At 52.6% G+C, this 20,035-nt stretch overlaps 1 protein-coding gene across 12 annotated transcripts in view; it reads left to right on the top strand.

Moving 5' to 3' along the window:
* MBNL3 (muscleblind like splicing regulator 3) overlaps nt 1-20,035 on the top strand; it is a 75,794-nt gene that overhangs the window by 37,549 nt on the left and 18,210 nt on the right. For all 12 annotated transcript variants that reach the window (XR_009742029.1, XR_009742030.1, XR_009742027.1 and 9 more), the window contains exon 3: nt 14,189-14,353. Coding sequence is in view for 8 of the 12 variants with exons in the window: in XM_061446274.1 (XP_061302258.1) it covers nt 14,189-14,353 (165 nt within the window). In the remaining 4 variants the exon portion in view is untranslated. The remainder of the gene's footprint in view (nt 1-14,188; nt 14,354-20,035) is intronic.

The following is a 20,035-nucleotide window of genomic DNA, read 5'->3' on the forward strand; positions in this document are numbered from 1 at the left end:
GCAGTGCTCACGCTTCCCTCCTGTGGCTCTGAGTCAGAAGCTGGCCAGGGCAGCACTGCAGGTGTATGTTTGTACAGTGAGCAGTGACAGCTCAGCGCTGCCAGATCCACCTTGGGAAGGAGGTTCAGGCTTAGCATCTTCCAGCCCTGATCTGGACCAGCGGCTACCACTGGGATTCAAAGAGGTGCTCATAACCTACAAGTCCTTATCCCTGGAAAGAGCTCATGGGAAAGAGGATCCTTGTAAACATGAGCCACACTTGGCCATGGTGCCCTGTGGTGCTGCTGTGGCAGTGAAGCTGCTCCAGACGCTGCTCTTGCTCATGATTGCATTAGCAGAGGCAGCTGAGGGGAAGGCGGTGGAAGGTGCCTTCAAGGGGGATGACTCTGAATGGGCTCGTGGAGCTGGTGGATTTCGTCAGCAGTGTAGCATCAGCTCGAGGTAATCCCTTTGCTGACAGCAGCTTTCTGCCTCTTGGTCACCCGCCTGAAGCAGGGTGCAGTAACAGCGTTCGTGCAGGTGAGCTGCTTGAAGCTTCAGAACAGATACAAGCAGGACGTAGCAGGCTTTGTGGAGAGCCCATCGCCCACAAAGCACTGACACAGGGGTGGGTTTCCAAGTGAGGAGCTGAGCTCTTTGCAGATCTGCCCCTGTAAATGTTGCTCTGCTGGTATTAAATGCCGTGAGGCGCTTGGGTGGATGTTGCCCCATCCAGGAACAATTCTACTTATGACTTACTAATGTTTTATTGCTGTTCATAAAACAGCAGAGCAGAGAACCAGGCACTGACACCTTTCCTTGTTCCGTGTAGCCTCTTACACCGTGTCTGACTGTGGCCTTTTGATTAGAGCAAAGGCCAAGGATTTGGGAAACCAGCTTTCAAAGCCTGTGATGATGCAAGCTGCTTCAAAGTGGTGTAACATCAGTCTGCCTAATTGCACTTTCTGACCTCGCAGGAGCAGCACAAAGGGAATGTGTTTGAAAGCTGAGTAAAGCTGAGCTGCTGTAGTAACAAGACTCAGGGTGTTGTAGGCAGATGTCCCAACTGAGTAAGCATGTCAAACCCTGGCTCCTCTGAATTAATTTAGATTCATTTATGGTGATGATGATGTTCATGGCCAGGTTGGACCATGCTTGGAGCAAGCCGCTCTAGTGGAAGGTGTCCATGGCAGGGGGTTGGAACTGGATGAGCTTTAAGCTCTCTTCAACCTAACACAGCCCGTGATGAGTTCTGAAGCTCACCTGTCTGTTACAGAAGCCCCTCTCCTGTAATGGCAATGAAAGTATTCAGCTTACAGTAAAACCTTTCTGCTGTCCCTGCACTAGAGGATATATAGCACGCAAGTACCGCTGCTCTCAGGAGCCTGGGTGCTTTACTTCTGCTTCTCTGGGTAGTGTTTGGCCTTGGGTTTGGGTTTCAGTGACATGGTTGCTCCGTGTCCCCACCAGCAGAGGCTGTGATGCTGGAGCAATGGATTTTTAACCTCTAACTCTGCATTTTCACCTCCTGTGCCAGCACCTGAGCAATGCCCTGTGCTGCTCTCTGTGTTCCTGAGCTCCAGGCGGGGAGCTGGAGGTGCCTTTCTGCATCATTTAGCTTAAAGCTGTGAGGCGGTGCCTGTTCCTGAGAGGGGACGGTCGGGTTGCTGGGATGCAAGTGTGCTCAGCCCGAGCACTCACCCAGGTTTGCAGTGCAGTGTGAGAGCAGATGGCCTGCTTACAGTGCAGGGTATTATTAGACCATGATCGGTGCTAATAAGGTCAGTGGTGGTGGGGGGAGGTCAGAGGCTGACCTCGTTTGGAAGGTGGCAGCCTGTGCTCTGACGGGGAAGCTCTTCTCTCACAGCAGTGGGATGTGGATGTGCAAAACAAGCTGCTCTCTGTATTAACCTCCCCATACAGGAGAGAGAAACACTCGGTGCTCCTGCTGCGGGGTGCTGGGGACACTGCTGGCTCCAGCCCTGGCTGAGGTGGGTACATAGAGCACCATTAGATAGTGGAAACAAATTCTGCTCTAGTGAACAGTCCCAGGAATGGAGCTAGGAGCAGCTTAGCCACTCCTAGGATGTGTATGGTATCCCACAGCATTGCCACTCGGATGACTGGTAAGTGATGTGCACTGAGTTTTATCTGCCTCTAAACGTATGAACATACTCTGCATGAACACAGTGCTTACTTTAGCTGGTCTCTCCTACCCTGGTGTCAAAAAAAGTCCTAAAACAACTACTAGAGACTGGAGTGTTGGGATCAGCTGAGTTTTGCTGATTAGGGATGATCACATCTCTGCCCAGCAGAACCCTCACCGGGTTCTGAGCAGGATTTAATCCTTCAGCCCAAACTGTGCTGCTTTAATGCTATTTGTCTCCTTACGTCTGCTTTGAGTGAGCAGCTGTGAGTGTGTATGGAGAGAAACCAGCCCTCAGACAGAGGGAGGCTGTGTGGTACCTGCCTGGGTTGGAGGAGCAGGCTGGGGCAGCACTGACACAGCGTGGTTACAGCCTGCCCGAGAGCACGGCCCTCATTAGACGGTGCTTCCCTAAGTCCCTATTATCCGCAGGGGTACGGCTGGTGCTGGGCACGGTCACACGGGGATTAGGTCCTTAAAGAGCCCCGACTCAGGGGCTGAGTTTGCAAACAAAACCTCAGTGTGTAATCCCTCTGACCGGCCTTTCCCCTTGTGCTGTCAGCTCCTGGAGGCTCAGCGTGCGAGTGAAGCTGCTCTGCTCATCTGCTGGCTCCTGCAGCACTGTGCTGTGTGTGATGCTCAGGCTCTGCTCCCGGGGTTCCTGCCCTGGGGTGCTGCAGGTACCGAGCGCCAGGAGGAGGTGAGCGCCTCGCAGGGTTGGACACTGCAGCCCATGCAGCGGGGCTGGAGTAGCCAGGGCATTGGGGGGTTGAAAGCTGGGCATGTAGGTGAACTTCCAAGCACTGGGAGAGGCATCCAGACAGGGTAGAGGTGATGGTGTTTGAGGGGTTTTCTTCCCCATGAGGGAATCCTGTTCCGTGGAACAGCGGATTTCCAAGACGGAGAGTTGTCTTTGGAGGATGCTGCTCCTTCCCAAACACACACTGCAGAGTAAGGCATCAAAGATGCTCCTGCTGCAAGAGCCCTCCTAAATCTTGCTCCCGTGGCACAAGACTTGCAGCTTATCCTAACGCCATGTTTCTCCTTTCTGCTCTGTTTCCTCCTCCCCTCCAGGCTTATCTGTCCTGAGCCCTCCTGCAGCTCCTGTCCTCTCCGTCCCTGACTAGGTGTGATGTCTGCAGTGACTGAACACGGCAGCTTGGGAAGTCTTTGCCCTCCTCCTCTCCTGTTGCTTCAGCAGTGATTGTTATTTCTCAGAGCATCTGGTGCACTTGCAGATGAAGTAGTTAGTACTCATCGTGGTTCCCTCTCTGCAGGCGCTGGCTCCCTGCTGTGTCAGCCTGTAGAGCCTCCCTGCGTGCTGGGCTGGGAGCTGGAGCAAGGCAAGCACTTGGAGCAGAACCATCAGGGTTGGTAAAGGCAGGGCAGGGATGTCTGAAACCTTCACTGAGCCGTGAGAGACAGCCCTCAGGGAGGGCCCTGAAGCTCAGGGATGCAGCAAGGACCCCTGCCACCATCGCTGTCAGCTTCATCAACATAGGGTACCCTGCAGCACCAGCACAGCCTCCCTGCCAGCTCTGTGGCATGATGCTGTCACCACATCCCACTCACACTGCTCCTGAGCCACCCTTGGGAGTGTTGAGGAGCAGGGAAAGCTTCTCTAGGAGCTGAGAGGCAAGTGGGCAGGGTGGGTTATAGCTGGCGCTGCAGAGGCAGGAGTGCACACAGCAGCAAGGCCAGGGCAGCACAGGGTGGCTGCTGTGCAGGTTGGGGTTGCTGGGGTTTGACCACCAAGGCTGGTGTATTTTGGCTCACAACTCTTCAGGCTGGGACCGTCCTATTCTGTGTTTGGGTGGTAATCTGAGCATTTGTATTCCCACAGCCCCAAATCCCCCGCTGTGGCCTTGTGTGATGAAGCGCAGATTGAATTAAGAGGATTTTGAGTGTTTTGTGTTTCCCTGCATGGGTTTTTGAAGAGTCCACGTTAATGTAAAATCTGAAGAGGTCTTTACTGGGAATAGAGCTCCCATTAGCTAGGACAGAAACACCGCTGAGAATCGGTTTTTGATGTTCTGATGGTGCTAACTCTCAGGTTGAAGCATCCTTTTGGAGCTCAGCCCAGCCACAGGAAAGGGGTTAACGCATCCCTTCCTTTTCCTTCTCTTTTTGTGTCAGAGGCACTTGCACAGAAGCTTGTGTAGGGATTTCCACCAGCCCATCCATCTCTGCTGGAGTGAGAACATTTTTGCCCAGCCTCGTGTTCACTGCCCTGGGCACCCATCCTGCTGCATTCCAGACTTGCTAATGACACTGGAGCCTCATTGCAGCTCTGGCTGCAGTTGTCCTCGGGAAAGGTCACTCTTCCTTGCAGCAGGAAATCTCTCCTTGCCCAGAATGGGCCCGTTTCACCTAAAAGCAGATGAGCGTTTGCAGTATCCTGGCTGTGCCTGACCAGGGCAGTGGAAGATCTGGTGGGTTGTGGTGGTGTTGCCCTTTTAGGAAGGGATTGTGCCATGTCTGAAGGTATCTCCTGTCAGTGGCAGTAGCAAAATGCATGAAGCAGGTGCCTGTCTCAGGAAGTCGTTGCTGAGGTTGCTTTCTCATGGAAAACAGCCTTTTAAAGCTAATCCTGGCATTCCTCCCTGTCTGCAAAGGCTGAGCATCGGGCAGACTGTGCTGCCCCAGCGAGCGGGACCAGGACAAACAGCTTGGAGCAGAAGCTGAGGGCAGGAGTTTGGAAAGGGAAGGAAAACCCCACAGGAACGTGATCAGTTTGCTTTGTGTGACGGAAGCCCAACTAAGGCACCGTGTCCACATGGATATACTTTAGTTGCTTCTACCTCTCCCAGCTCTTTTCCTGTGCTCTCAACCCCAAGTGTGTGAATCTGGCAGTGATTAAAAACTCCCCAGAGCCAAGCAAGTGAAAGAAAAGCCCTGACAAGTTCCATTCCTGTTGTTCTGCTGGGCAGGCAGACGGACACATGCATGCACACACATGACACATTCCTTTCTTTGCTGTTCTGGCACTTCCACCAGTGCCACTCACAGAGAATGTAGGTCAGGGCAAAAGCTGCATCCCACAGGAGAAAGTGAATGCATGCACCCAGTAAGGCTGTACAGCCTTTCAGTGTCCTGTCCTACAGCTTTTGGTACAGGAGAAGGAACAGATCTAATCAGCAGCTACATGGAATTAACCTTTCAGTGTCCAAAATCATGGTTTCTGCAGAGTGCTGGATCAGTGAATCCCCATTGATGGCATTAAATGGGGAAAACAGACTATTCTTGCTAGATTTTGGGGTGTTTGGCCTGTACATAGAACCCCAGCCTGGTTTGGGTTGGAAGGCACCTTAAAGCTCCTCCATCTCCAACCCCTCTCACGGGCAGGGACCCCTTCCACTGGAGCAGCTTGCTCCAAGCCCCTGTGTCCAACCTGCCCTTGAACACTGCCAGGGATGGGGCAGCCACAGCTTCTCTGGGCACCCTGTGCCAGCGCCTCAGCACCCTCCCAGGGAAGAGCTTCTGCCTAAGAGCTCATCTCAGTCTCCCCTCAGGCAGGTTAAAGCCATTCCCCTTGGCCTGTCCCTACAGGCCCTTGTCCAAAGCCCCTCTCCAGGTTTCTTGTAGCCCCTTACAGACCCTAGAAGCTGCTCTGAGGTCTCCACTCAGTTTCTCTTCTCCAGGCTGACCCAGCCCCAGTGTTCTCAGCCTGCCTCCATATGGGAGCTGCTCCAGCCCCTGATCATCCTCGTGGCCTCCTCTGGACTTGCTCCAACAGCTCCATCTCCTTCTTATGCTGGGGACACCAGAACTGCACACATGACACACACAACAGCACAGCAGTGACTCTGAATTTGGGGTCTCTAGGTCAGTGCGAAGTGCTGGGAAGGGTTTATTCTCTGGTGGTACTCAAGGACAAGAGCACAGATCTTCTTTGGCTGAGTGATTTGGGGAGTGTGGATGTGGGTACAGACGTGGAGCACAGGGGTCTGTGATGGGTGTTGTAACTACAGCTTGTACAAGTTTTGCTCTGGCTGAGGCTGTTGTAGTAAATCCATCATAAATTAACAGGATTTCAGATGCTGGCACAGAATTTGGCTCCGTGTCCCTTAAGCTGGCTGCTGCCTGGTGCTGGTGAGCAGGGCACATGCACTGCAGTTACCCGTGTCTCGGTGAGCGGTGTGAGCCCAGACCTGTGCCACTGCCGGCTTCTCCTCTTGCCCACAGCGGTGGCAGCGCCTCAGCTCTGACACCGTGAGCCCCGGTGCTTACCCCATGGCACCAGGCCTGTCCGGTGGCTGCTGCAGCTTGCTGTGCTGCTCATGGGCTCAGCAGCACCACACTGCACTGCTGTCACCTGCCTCTCGCTCGAGGTGGTAGCAAAGACCAGCACGGATCCGCTTTGTAGAGCCAGGCTCTGCTTGAAGAGCACTTCTGAAGGGGTTTGTTTCAAAGGAAAATCCCCTCTGTGCCTGGGCCTTCCATGTGCTGAAGCACATCAGTGCAGGAGCTGCCTGAGGTGGAATGTTTGCCTAGGGCAAGGCAGGCTTTGCTTTTTGTTGGGATTTTCCTTTCTTCCTTTCTCTTCAAGCCTCCTAGATGGAGGGCTGGGATTCAGCTTGCTTGGCCTGCATGCCCTCTTTGGAAGCCAGAGCCTATGTGAGATGTGTGGTCCTTGCCTGCTGTGCTTAGAGCTCTCTTGAAGGTGCTTTTTGTATCTACATCTTTAATGCTTTGGCCAGCGGCAAGTTCTTGATTGCCAAGGATGTGAAATCTGAGGTCTGGCGCAGACCAGAAAGATTTAGGGACCTTGCTTGGAGATGAGTGTGAGCCCATGGAGTTGGTGGCACACAGTCAGCCCTGTTCCTGGTACCCTGGTAGCATCTCCACAGTGCTGGAGCGAAGGGGAGATGGGATGCTCTGCACAGACCTGCCCACAGGTGTGCCTGGAACAGGAGCACGAGGACAAAGCTTGGTCTTTGGTGAACTCGAGAGGCACCGCTGTGGAAGAAGGTGGTTGGAGGGGTGGGCTTTGGTGTGCAAGAGGAAGAGATGAATGGGATGTAGTGAAGAGAGTCAAACAACGGGATGGAGAGGAGACATAGGAGCTGAGGACCCCCCCGTGTGCTGGGCTGCACCCCCAGAGCATCCTGTGCATCAGACTATGAGCTTTGATAAACATCTGGCAACCGATGGCATCACTCTCCTGTATCGCTGCATCCGCCTCCTCCCCTGCACTCACCTCCTTTGGTGGCTTAAGGTAACGTAGAGTGGGGCTATCGTGTCCTGTTCTGACACACCTCAGTGTTGCCAGGGTGAGGGTGGGAGGCCATGGGGTGCTCAGCACAGCCCAGCACCATCCCTCCCTGCTCAGGGCACGGCTGATTGCCCCCTGGCAGCCCCTCAGAGCTGAGGCTGAAGCACATCCTGCACAGTTACTTTTTCCAGACTGAGGATTCCCAGGGAATTGTCAGCCCAGATGGAATTAATATTTATTTCTTAAGGGTTTTTTTCATTGTTTTTTGAAAACCAGGAATCTCTTTGTGCCCAGGAAGCTGCTGCCTTCTGAGCAAAGCACCACCACAACCAAAACTGGGGCTGATCCTCACAATTGGTACATTCTGCCAAGTGCTAAAATAGCTTTCAAGTTGCACTTTCAGTTTGCTTTTGTTGGGTTGATGTTTTCAGAGCCTGGTTTGCCCTGTCCAGGGCAGGAGGGAGGGTTTGAGTTGGCTGCTCAGTTCTCAATGCCTGCACTTCCCTGTTTGCTTCTGCTTTGTGTGAACCCCAGGGATGGGGCTGTGGAGGTGCCACACGTCCAGTGTTTGTAGTCACAAGCATGGTGCTTTAACATTCATTCTCCTGGGCTTTAATGTACTCTGCTGGGTCCTGTGTACGTGCGGTTTGCCTGCTGCTGTTGTCCTGTTCAGCACACACTGCAGGCAGAGGAGGGGCAGAAGCAGCCACTTCCCAGCTGACCTTGGCAGCGGCAGGCAGGCAGGGAAAGTTGCAGAATTGGATTAGGGGATTTGCAGTGAAAAAGGAGTTTAAGGCACAGGAGAAACTCCGCTCGGTGTCTGTGGGAGCTGGGCTGGTGTAACAGCAACCAACAGCAGAGGCAGGACTGGGGGCAGATGGAAGACATGACAAGCTTTGTTTTGTTAGTTTTTGGGGGGGGGGGGGGTGGTTTTAACACAGTGCTTGTGCAGTATTGCTCAGAGCTTGACGTGAGGGGTTTGTGGCTGGCACACACAGGCATGGCATTGGGTTTTTTCCTCTGTCTTCCAGGTAGAACCCATTCCTTTGCTCACAGGTAGACCCACACTGAAACATTCACCCACAGGAGCATGAACACTGCAGGATGCCACCTGCCCCGTGTCCTGCTCTGCTGCAGGCAGCGATCCCAGGGCTGGACATGCTCTGCAGTGAGCTCCTTACCAGGCACTAGGTGCCTCCTTCAGAGCTGTTATGGATCAGCTGCTTGAGCAGGGCCATGCCCAGGGTGTCTCTAAAGCTGATTTCACTTGGAGAGAGCCTCTATTTGTTACTGTATTAAAGAAACCTGTTTTACTGTGCTCTTAACGTTCCTGAACCTGGGAGAGCAGTGGAATAATACTTGGAAGACATCGAAAATGATCAGTTCAGAGCTCTAAATTGAGGCTATTTCTATGCTGGTTTAACCTCATGTCAAAACCCGTGGTGGTAACAGACTGATGTGGTTCACAGAACGCAGCCTGATCAGAATGGATCAGTGGGTACAAAAGCAAAGAGCTTGGTGAAGTCATTGTTCCACTCCTGTGGAATGGGATTGCTGCTCATTGCAAGCAGGAATCTCTTACATAAACACGTTTTCCTGCTCTGTGGCTCTGTAGCTCATGAAAAGCATACTTTGATAGTGCCATACTCTATTAGTATGTATTTCTTGGACTTGGTAAAGACTGGCCAGGGCTTGGAGCAAGCAAAATGTGTTCCACTAATCAGAATGTGAAAAATCAATCCCTGTTTTCCATTGAGCATAGCAGAGCATAACACTGGCCTGAATGAAGAGAGCTTGGCAGGAGAACAGAGCTTCAGAGAGCTGTCAAGATGTAAAAGCATAATGAAGGAGCTACAGGGCTTTTCCCCAGCAACATAACTGCTCCCAGTCTGTAAGACCCTTACGGTCTAACAGAGCTTGGAATGGAAATCCTGATGGAAGGAGGATACCACAAAGGGGGGTACGAGGCTGTAAGAGCACTGCTGTCTCTGCTTTGGTTTTTTCTGCTGCTCTGGCTTGAGCTGTGTAACAGAACCCAGCTGGAGAGAGGATTTGAGGCTGCAGACTGTAAAAGAGTCCTAGGTAAGCGTCTCTGAATGCCAGCAGAGTGCATCTGATCTGGAGAGCCCTCTGCCCAAAGGCTTTGCAGGTTTATACACACCGTTTGAAAGGACCTGAATCTGCAGCAGGATTTGTGCACACTGTGCAGCTGTGTGTTCCCAGCACTTGCAGCTCACAACCGTCTGCTGGTGTGAGGGAAGCAGTGTTATGTGCTCAGGATGCTCTTTAAATACGCTGGTGAAACTGTGCGTGTCCCTGGCTTGTGCTGCTGGCTGCTGGTGACCTGTGCAGCTGTGCATAGGTACATGACCATAGCCCTGTCAGTGTGGCCGTGTGTCACACCGCTTGGTGCTTTCCAGTCCTGTGATGGAGGAGAGGGCATCAGCACAGCCAGAGCCAGCAGCACACGGGGGCCAGGCTCTCCAGCCCTGTCTGTGTCCGTGGAGGGGTTGGCTGGGCTGACAGAGGTGGTGGTGCAGGCGAGTGTTGGCTCAGCAGGGCAGTGCTGGCTCAGCAGGGCAGTGTTGGCTCAGCAGTCCCTCAGCTCGCCGTGGGCAGTTCTTGCTGCACTCGAACACAGCCGAAATGATGCTGACGTTTCTCTTCCTCCTGTCCTTCCTCCCAGCTCCCTGCAGAGCAGTCACCCCGTGAGGCAGGGAGGCTGGGGAGCAGCTCTGGTGTCCGAGAACCAGGGATTTTGGTCTCTGCTTCCCATTCCTTTTGCATCCAGCTCAGTGGACACTGAGTTAGACTCTACCGGACTGAGGTGTCTGTATTGACCTGCCTGCTCTTTAGGTTGCAGAGGAATATAACTTGTGTTTAAAGCCCATACAGTTACTTGTTACCTGCTGGTTGACCTCCCAGGGTTCTGCCCCACTGCTGCAGGAAGACAACTGGGGAGGCTGGGACTGTGCAGATGGTTTGCTCTAGGGACGGCCACTTCACGTGCCACTGAGCTTTGCTTTGAGCTCTTGGTTCAGAAGGACCCCAAATTCTTGTTGTAGCTGCCAAAAGTCACCTGCTTTCATTTGAAATCGTGCGTAACCTGGAGACATTGCAGGCCAGGCTGGAGGTGGTTCTGGGCAGCCTGGTCTGGTTGAAGATGTCCCTGCTTATTGCAGGGGGATGGACTGGATGAGCTTTGAAGGTGCCTTCCAACCCAAACCATTCTGTAACATCAAGGTTCCCTCATTTCAAGTCAAAATCAAGTCTGGGCTTGCTCAGAAAGGGTTTGACCCAACATTCATTGAAGCCATGAAATCCAGTCACTGTTTTCAGTCTTTGGAGCACTGTAGCCCTGGGAGCGTGCAATGGATGCTCTGGTTTTTCCACTGAAGCTGTGTGTAAAGGCAGGTCAGACTCTTGTCCTCTGTACCCTGACAAGAGACATGTCCCTGATGGCCTGCACAGCGCTGGGTCAGAGCTGACATGCTGCTGCTGCAGCTCAGAGCATCACTCAGAGCAGCTCTCTGGTGACTGCAGGGAGCTGAGCTTGGCCGCAGTAATGCCAGGGCTGGTTCCAGCAGCTCCCATCTGCCTGCACCGCCTCAGGGGTTGGCTCCTTGGACCCAGAGGTGGGAAGTTCAAAGAAGAGCCTCTGTGAGTGGGGATGGGCAGCAGAGAGAGAGCCAGGCCCTGAGTAAGCAGAGCCAGTGCATCTCTGAATGTGCCTCCCCATGAGCTCCTCTGGGGGGGGTGGAAATCTGCTGCTTCACGCAGGGAGAAGTTGTGTTGGCAAGCTGTGCTCTGGTGCCTGGCTTTGTGCACAACATGGAAATCCTTTCCTGCCTGGTCTCTTCTAATTCTCTTTGCCGTCAGTCATTGCACATGTCATCAGTGGCTGTGGAGAAGACAGCACAGTTGGGGCACAAGCCTACTGCAGCGTCTGAAAAGCAGCATTAGCTTAAAGCTTTGCACATGAGAGCTGCTGGTGATTGACAGGACACACAGTGCAGTCATTGAAACCAGAAACATGTCTGCTCTGGAACCTCTTCCGGGTGTCCAGGATTAAAGAGCAGTGCTGGTGCACTTTGGTAGGTGCTGGGAGCCTTGTTCAGCAGGCAGCAAGAAGAGGACTTGTGCAGCGTGCTGAGGGCAGGCTACCCCAGCCTGGCACAGCACCCAGCCTGCTCTGAGCCGCATCTCTCCAGGTTGGGATGCAGGTGACACAGTGCAACCCAGCAGACTCCAAGCAGCTAAGTGTAATGCACTGGATTTAAGTGTGTGCCATGAGTGTTGCACTTGAAGGAGCTGGCTTTGTGGCGCTGCTGTCACCTTAGCTGATGTCAGATGCCAGCCACTTACAGTATGCGCCATCACAGCATGACTGGAGTTGGCACCACAGAGTCAATCACATGCCAGCAGCCTACTGTAAGGGTGGGGAGTGTGTGGGAAGATGGGGGCGAGAGACTCTTATAGAATGCTTTAATGATTTATTTTTAATAGCCATGTTTCAAGCCTTGGGAAGCGCTGTCCATATGCTTTTCCCTCCTGGCTGTAGTTGGCAAAGCAGCTGACGAATATGGTCCTTCAGACTCCTTCCATTTTGCTAGCAGCTAGGAATACAGCTATATTTAGCGTGTTACCAGGGCCAGCAGCAGAGGCTGTTGCTGGGTGGTGATTCCCTGCCTGCAGGTTCACGTGCCACGCGGGGCAGGGTGGAAATGTGCCTTCCCTGGAGGCAATGTTTGGGCTAAACCAACAGCACCAAACTCCTTTACTTACAGCAGGATGCTGCACTGGTCCCAGCAGGCTCAGCACACCATGTGCTGGCACAGGTCAGGCTCCGAGCACTGTGCCCCTTCCTGACACATGCAGAGACCCACTTAGGTGCTGGGATGATGCTTTTAGGTACCACACTCTCTGCTTGATCCCTGCAGGGGTTGGGACGGTCCTGTGCCCTGTGCTGGAGCTACAGCAAGTCACTGCAGCCAAACTGTGCCTTTTAGCGTGAAGATGCTCAATCTGAGGTTTAGGGGCCTGATTCCTGCTGTATGTTCCCATATTGCATCCTAGGTCACCCAGATATAAGACGGAGTTGTCCTCATTTGTCCCCAGCCCAGTATTCACACAGCAGATTTGCTACCCGTTCCCTGTTGTTTCCCTGCTGTGTTGCAGCTGGTACTGAGAAGCGAATAATGGCAGTCCTTTGTCCTTCTGGCAGCTTGCACAGAGCTGAAACTGGTCTTGAGGAGCGTACGTGTTGCTGAGGAGTACTGAGAAGTGTGGGTGGAAGTGTAGAAGGGATCACCCCACCAGTGCTGGAGTTCAGAGGATGCCTGAGGTGCCCATCGCTTTAGAGTGAGACCTCTTGGAAGCTGTTTTGTAGCTGGATGTGTGAACTGGGAACACTCTGCATTCACATCATCGGTTCCTAAAATTCCTTGTCTGAGAGATGAAGAGCCTTCTGTGGTGTTGGTGAGCAGCCCAGCTCGGCTGTGGCTCCTAACCTGTCCTGGTGAAACAGTGGTCGATGATGCTCAGGATCAAAATGATGGTGAGGAGGAGCTGGGCTGAAGGTGTGGGTTTGCATCGGAGTGATTCAGCTTTCCTAGAGCCCTGGCAGGCTGACGACAGCCGTGCTGCACTTCACATGCTCTGCAGCAGCATCTGCACAGGGCTCAGGTCCTCAGACACAGCTCCTCCCTGAAACCAGTAGCACTCCAGCACCAGCAGCAGTGGTTTCTGCTCGCAGCTCTGCAGCCCCAAGGTCGTGCTTTATGGGCACTTCTTGTTGGTAATAAACACGTTGTGTTTGCAGAACCCCCTGTTGGAATTAAACAAACTCTGCCTTGATTATAAATGTAGAACAAAGCCTCACAGCAAGCTGGGGTGGCTGGTGGCCGTGACATGCGGAATCTCAGTTGGAATAGCAGTCCTTTTCCAGCTGAAGAAGGGCCTGTAAAAACCAATAGCTCTTTTTTTCATCTCCTTTCCTGCAGTGCACAAACATCCACACGCATTTATTCTAAATTTGGTAGAAATTACAGTTTTCCCAACCCAAAGCATTTGTGCCAGGGTCAACCAGGAGGGATTTCTAAGGCTGATGTGTTAATCCCTTGAAGACTGGAGCTGAGAACAGAGCAGCTGCATGGCCATGGCCACCCCGCTGCACTGCAGCAGTGGTGGAGGTGGGATGCTGCAGGAATGCTTTGAGCCTGGATGCTGGGTCTTGGTGGCTCCCAGGAGATGGGAAGGGCTTTAGGGGGACCTGGAAAAGCTGCCATGAGGAGAATGACCCAAACCTGCCCCGTGCTGCTGAGTCTCCTCCTCCCAGATTAATGCAGGGTTTTTACCTTGTAGTAGAGTCTGAGGACCTGCCAGCTGCATGGTGCCACTTCACACAGATGTGAGGAAGTGTGGGGTGATGCAGCCAGGGCAGTGCTGGAGGCAGTTTGTTTCTCACTGTCTGATGTCAGGTCTGGTGTTGGGAGGGAGGGAAACAACCCACACAAGAAATGGAATTTTGGGTGTTGTTTCTGGAACTGTTGCCGCTGGTTTCTGAAAACATTGGTATTTGTGTTAGACCGGGGATTTTACAACAATAACATCAGGAAGCTCAGCTTCTGGGTGTAGCTTGATAGCACTGGGTTAGTCTTACTTCAGGAGAAGTCATGTTGCTCTTCACTTAAGCCTATGGAAGAATCACAGAAGAGGAACAGCAGCCACCAAACTGCCTCAGCTCAGGTGCTTGTGTTGGTGCAGTAACTCCAACAACCCACAACTAAACCTGTGTGCCTTCCCCGTGTGTCACATGCACTGAAATGCTGTTTTCTTGTGTTTTCCAGGGCCGGTGTACCCGAGAGAACTGCAAATATCTTCATCCTCCCCCCCACTTGAAAACACAGCTCGAGATAAACGGCCGCAACAACCTGATCCAGCAGAAGACAGCCGCAGCCATGTTCGCTCAGCAGATGCAGTTCATGCTTCCAGGTGCCCAGCTACAGCCCATTGTGAGTTGAGGTCACACTGCTCCATGTGTCCTTCCTTTTTGCTCATGAGGCCCGAGCCCTGGGCAGTTGTCACGCAGCATCTTCTAGAGGGATGTCTGATGTTACCGTGGCATCTTCTTGCTCACAGCTCCTTTCCTCTGGTTACTCAGGAGCTGTGAGGTTCAGGGCATCAGGTGGAAGGAAAGGATGCTTGACCACTTAATTCACATGCATCCCAGAAGTCGTTGAGTGGCTCAATTCCAGTGGATCCTATTTTAGGTATCTGTTTTACATTGGGGTGAGCATGCTGGAGTTCTTCCAAGAGGCCAGCTGACTCCTTTGGACTAGATGCATTGTACTGCTGAGCTAAAATTGGGGAAGATGAATCCTACCCAGACCTTAATACTTTTTTCTGTGCCTGGAAGTGAGACCTATTTCACTGCAGTCATCCCAGCAGAGAGCTGTGCTAATGTCACAGCCCTGGCACTTGTCTTTCACACCAATGCTGTTCTATACTAACAGCAGGAGAGATTTACTTCTCTTCAGGCTGGGAGAGAAGCCTGTGGGAGATGGGTGTTTGCAAAGCAGGTAGTTCAGAGAAGTGTTCGCTGCCTGTCCCTGGTTTTGCTTATCAGTTAGAACAGGTTTTGAGGCTGGAGGGCCCTGTTACACCAGGGAGAGGGTGGCTTGGCTCTGCTGATTGGTGTATCTGGGGGGGTGACATTTATCAGCTGAGTTTGGGTCTTCCATGATGTGTATTTTAAGGAATGTCAGAGGTCTTGCTGACATAAATAACTGCATGTTCTGAACGAAGAGCTTGAGGAGGAGCTCTCCAGTTGAAGCTGGGGCTCAGTATCTTTCCTGGGGCAGTGTGCACTGGAGGTGCAGTTGTTGGGTGAGGTTCCTTGTGCTGCACCACAGGAGGTCTGGCTGGCTCCTGAGAGGACACTAATAGCCTGAAGGCGTAACAGCTTGTGCACCAGCCTGCCCTTTCCTAGGGGTGTCCCAACAACAGTTGCTTAAGCTCTTATCTGCTGGGATCTTTGCACCTCTTTCTTGGAGTTCCAAAGTACGTTTATGTCAGAGAGAAATGCTGAAGTCCCACAGAATGGTAGCACTCATTTCCTTACCCTGTTCCAGAAGCAAACCCTTCCTGTTCGGGGTTTTCCTCTGTGGGGAATGCCGAGTGGACGCTCTTTGGCTGTGGCAGTTCAAAACATCTTTGGGATTTCCTCTTTGGAAAGTTCCCATCTTCCCATTTTGCAACCTTGCAGGTCCAGTTCACGCCTGCGGTTTCACTCGTGCCTTTTAAATTGCCTCTGAGACTGAATCTGGTTCATGGTCTTGTTGCAGAGGTAACTTGTCTGATGAGAAAGGTCCCTGGTTTCTGCACTGTGCCACAAGGGAGACATGGGCAAAGGAGAGAAGTAAAACCTTTGTTCTGCAGGGACTGCTCCCTTCTTGCTTTCCCACACTTGGCTGAGGGTAAACCAGCTCTGGGTCTGACTCCTGCTGCCCAACTGGCTCCACACCACTTTCAGGACAAACAAGAGGTTGCTCTTCCAACTGCCTTTGATTCCCAAAGATGCTGCTGGTGGAAACAGGCTCTGAGAAGGTTTTTCCCCTCTAAATGAGCAGGGTGGGGCCTCCTCCTGGCTACGCAGGAGAGCCTTCAAAGCAGGAAGTGTTGTATCAGATGCAGCAGAAGAGCAAATCCCATGTGATCAGAAAGCTGATCAACTGGATGCCTGCTTTAGTGGGACGCGTGCCAGGGAAGAGATTGGGAACAGCGAGCTTGGGAGCAGCGTGCTCAAGAGCACCAAGCAGTAGCTGAATGCTTGGATGTTTTAGAGGGCATTTTCACCACTGAAGTTACTGAGTTAAACCAAGCCATCACCCACACCCCGCAGCAGCACCCTGCACAGCAGTGTGTCACCCCCTTCCTGAGCTGGCACCGAACGTATGTGTCTGTGAGCTCAGCATCCACCACCAGCCCTTCTCACATCACCAGCAAGAGCTCATCGTGCTGCTGCCGCCGGAGCCCACACCCTGCTGATGGGGCTTAGTGAAGGTGGTGCCGACCCCGAGCCCGCTGGGTGTGAGCTGGGGTTTGCTGCTGTGAGCTCATCCCTCTGAGGTCTCAGGTTGCTCGCTGGTGTCGCTGCTGACCGTTCGTGCAGAGTCACATGGATGGTGCCTGAGATGCAGTTTTAAGCAGAGTGCTTCATCCAGCACTTCCAAACCAGGCTGCCAAGGGCACGGTATTTGCTCAGCATGGTGTATTTGTCTGCCAGAGACCTTGAAGAGGCCACAAGGATGGTGCCAAGTAGGAAGACTCCAGTAAAGTTTTGACTTTGGGAAGCCCAAATTCACCTTGACTGCTGGTTGAGCTGTGCTGGAAGCTCTCTGGGATGGTTGTGTCTCTGTCTGCTGACTCTGTAAAAGGTTGAAGGTAGATAGAGCTGGGCACTGGCATTGATACAAGAGCCATTTTGGTCAGTGCTTTCTCTGGTTTCTCAGATACGCCAGAAGTGCTGCACCCTGGGCCTGTTACCCGCTCAGTTCTGCTTTATCCCTTTGCGGCAGTGTGGGACAGACCTTTGGAGCTGGCCATGGAGATGCTTCAGCACAAGCTTCAACCTGACCCGGTGGAGCAGGGCAGTGGCTGCTGTGTGTGGTGCTGACATGAGCTGTTCCTGAGCGGGCAGTTGGGTACAGCACAGTGATGGTGCCTCCACTTCTGCCTGCAGCTGCCTTTGCTGCTGCCCTGGGGTGGTGTTTCCCCCATCTTTGCCTTCAAGCTCTTCATCATCTTCATTACAAGGGAGATACTGAGGTGCTGGAGCAGGTGTTCACACCCCATGGAGACGAGGCCTCAGTGCCATGGGTTAGGGGTGGCCTTGGCAGTGCTGGGAACGGTGGGACTGGAGGAGCTGAAAGGGCTTTTCCAACCTAGGTGATTCTAGGATTCAGTGATCTTTTCTTCCTGTCAAGCTCTTGACAGCTGTGATCAGCCATGTCCCTGCAGATACCCCAGCCTGTAACACAGCTCTGTGTCCCCTGTGGGGCAGTGGGACCCTGCTGCCACCCCTTGGTGCCGGTGGAGGGGTTGAAGCACAGAGTGAAGAACTTGCTTGGGCAGTGATGCTTGGAACAAGTGCTGGAGCAGATTTCAGCAGGTGCTTGGGGCATGCATTTGTTCCATGCAATGAAAACCCATCCATCTCTCAGGCTCTAGTCAAAGACATGCTAGGAATGAGCAAACACATGTGCCCTGGCCCACCTGGGGGCTGGTGTCTGCCAAGAGACAGTGCTGTGGGGCATTAACACCTGACTTTACAGCAGCCCATAAAGGAGAAATCTTTAGAGCTGGAAGTGTGTCTGTGATCTGGTTGAGGAAGCAAGCATCTGTGGCAGTAGGTAGCTGATGCTTTGGCTAGTTGGTTTCACTCTGGCATGCTCAGCCTTCGTGTTAGAGGGTGGTTTTACAGCCAGCCCCATGCAGTTGCACTGGGGAACACAGGTTTCTTTCTTTTACTGGCCAGCATCAATTGTGCTTGCAATCTGGGGGCCTTCATCCTTGTCAGTGTGAGATCTTTATCTTCTACATTTCTATCACCAGACTGTAATAAAAGCTGCCACTGGGCTGGTGTTTTTGTGCTTTCCATGTGTAGCTGCTTAGCAGCGCCCTGTCTGCCCTCCTTCAGGCCATCAACACCTTTGCATTTATGCTGGGTCTCTCATTTTCAGGCTTTCCCTTTGGAGGGTCTGAGGTAACTGGGAATCAACACATCCTGGCTGAGGCAGTGCTTGCGTTGAGCACCACAGCAGCCTTTCTCCTCTCACCCATGCTGTGTTTGCTCTCCAGCTTTAGCACGCTTTCTGCTGAGCAAATTGAATGCAGCTTCTGGTTTGTTAACAAAATCAGCTGTGCCATGGCCTGTCTTGGTACTTGGGACAACAAGCTGCAGAGCTCTAAAACATCCCCCTTTCCTCCTTACGGCTCCTGCCTCCTTACCCAGGCTCCTTCTGTATTAGGTGCTGGAAAAACCCAGGGTAGATTTGCCCACATATTTGTGCAAGCCACATGTGCTGCAAGGTCTACTACGGGTGCATAAAAGAAGGGCTGACGTCAGCCCTAGCATAACCCTGTGCAGACTGGCTGGGCTGGAGGAGCTCCTTAAAAGAGCATTTGCAGTGCAAATGGTGACAGAAGCTCAGCAGATGCCACTGTAGTTACTGGTACATGCACAAAAGAAACCAGTCTGATGGAAGTGTTGAGGGAGTCACTGTGTTTGAAGATCCTGGCAGAGCTTTTCCAGCAGCAGAAGGTGTAACGTGTCTGAGAGCCACAGTGAACTGAAAGAGGGAAGAGAATTAGTTCATAAAGGGCCATGAACTGGAGGATCTCTGGGTTTAATGGTTAAAACCTCCCATCAGCTGAAGCAGGTTTTACCTTGGACTCCAAAGAAGGGAAATTGGGAATCTCTGCCAGGGAGAGGATTATTCTGCTACACTTGAAGTGCCCAGCACTGCTGATTCAGGAGGCTGTCTCCTCGCTGAGGCAGAAAGAGGGACATGTGCTGGCAATGACCTGTCATCCCCTTTCCCATCAGCTCAGGAGCTGTTTGCTGTCACTCTGACCTTAGGAAGAGGCCATCATTAAGCTAAAGAGAGATCAGAACAGCTTGGCTGCTGTTCCTGTGGGCTGGCTGCTTTCAGATCGCAACAAGCAGGGTAGGAAGGGTTGAAGATGCACACGTTGTCCATGTGCGGTTTCTTTTAGAAGCCCCCAGGACTAAAAGTACCAAAATAAAAGCAAGGAGGGGATGATGTGTGTGGCCAGAAAACCCACCCCAGGCCATTTTGTAAACCCACTTGTGTTTATTGCCAAGTAGAGGCTGTAGTTACCAAGGACAGCATCGCCTGGGCCTGCAAACAGGAGCAGCTTTAACTGTAACCCAGAGCTGGCAGTGGAGCCTGGAGGAGAGAAGGCGCTAGAGAGACCTCAGAGCGGCTCCAGTGCCTAAAGGGGCTCCAGGAAGCCTGGAGAGGGGCTTTGGACAAGGGCCTGTAGGGACAGGCCAAGGGGAATGGCTTTAACCTGCCCAAGGGGAGACTGAGATGAGCTCTTAGGCAGAAGCTCTTCCCTGTGAGGGTGCTGAGGCGCTGGCAGAGGGTGCCCAGAGAAGCTGTGGCTGCCCCATCCCTGGCAGTGTTCAAGGCCAGGTTGGACACAGGGGCTTGGAGCAAGCTGCTCTAGTGGAAGGGGTCCCTGCCTGTGGCAGGGGTTGGAGCTGGAGGAGCTTTGAGGTCCCTTCCAGCACAAATCACTCTGGGGTTCTGTGAAATAGTGGATGGGGTTATCTCCTTCCAGGTTGTATAGCTGCAGTTTACGTTGGGACACCCGTATGGGGACAGCTTTGCAGTGTAGACATCCAGAAGCTGAGACATTTGTTTGGGAATGAGAAGTCTGTTTAATTTGGGCCTGCCGTAATTGCTGGCACGAAATCCTTAATTGTGTCATTAAACTGTAAAGATCATCAATATGCTTTGATCTGACAAATAAAGATGCCTTGTGTTCCTGTGAGTCACTATCTGAGTCAGGAGGAGCGAATGGATCACAAGGAAATGGTGGTAAATGAATAGATTGGAGAGCCCAGCATCTGATACTGCAAATCAAATTGTCTAAAAGGATTGATT

The sequence above is a fragment of the Pezoporus flaviventris genome, unplaced genomic scaffold (genome assembly GCF_033815535.1).
Source record: "Pezoporus flaviventris isolate CSIRO_AGI_PZ_B2104156 unplaced genomic scaffold, CSIRO_AGI_Pfla_v1 ptg000005l, whole genome shotgun sequence".
Lineage (NCBI taxonomy): Eukaryota > Metazoa > Chordata > Aves > Psittaciformes > Psittacidae > Pezoporus > Pezoporus flaviventris.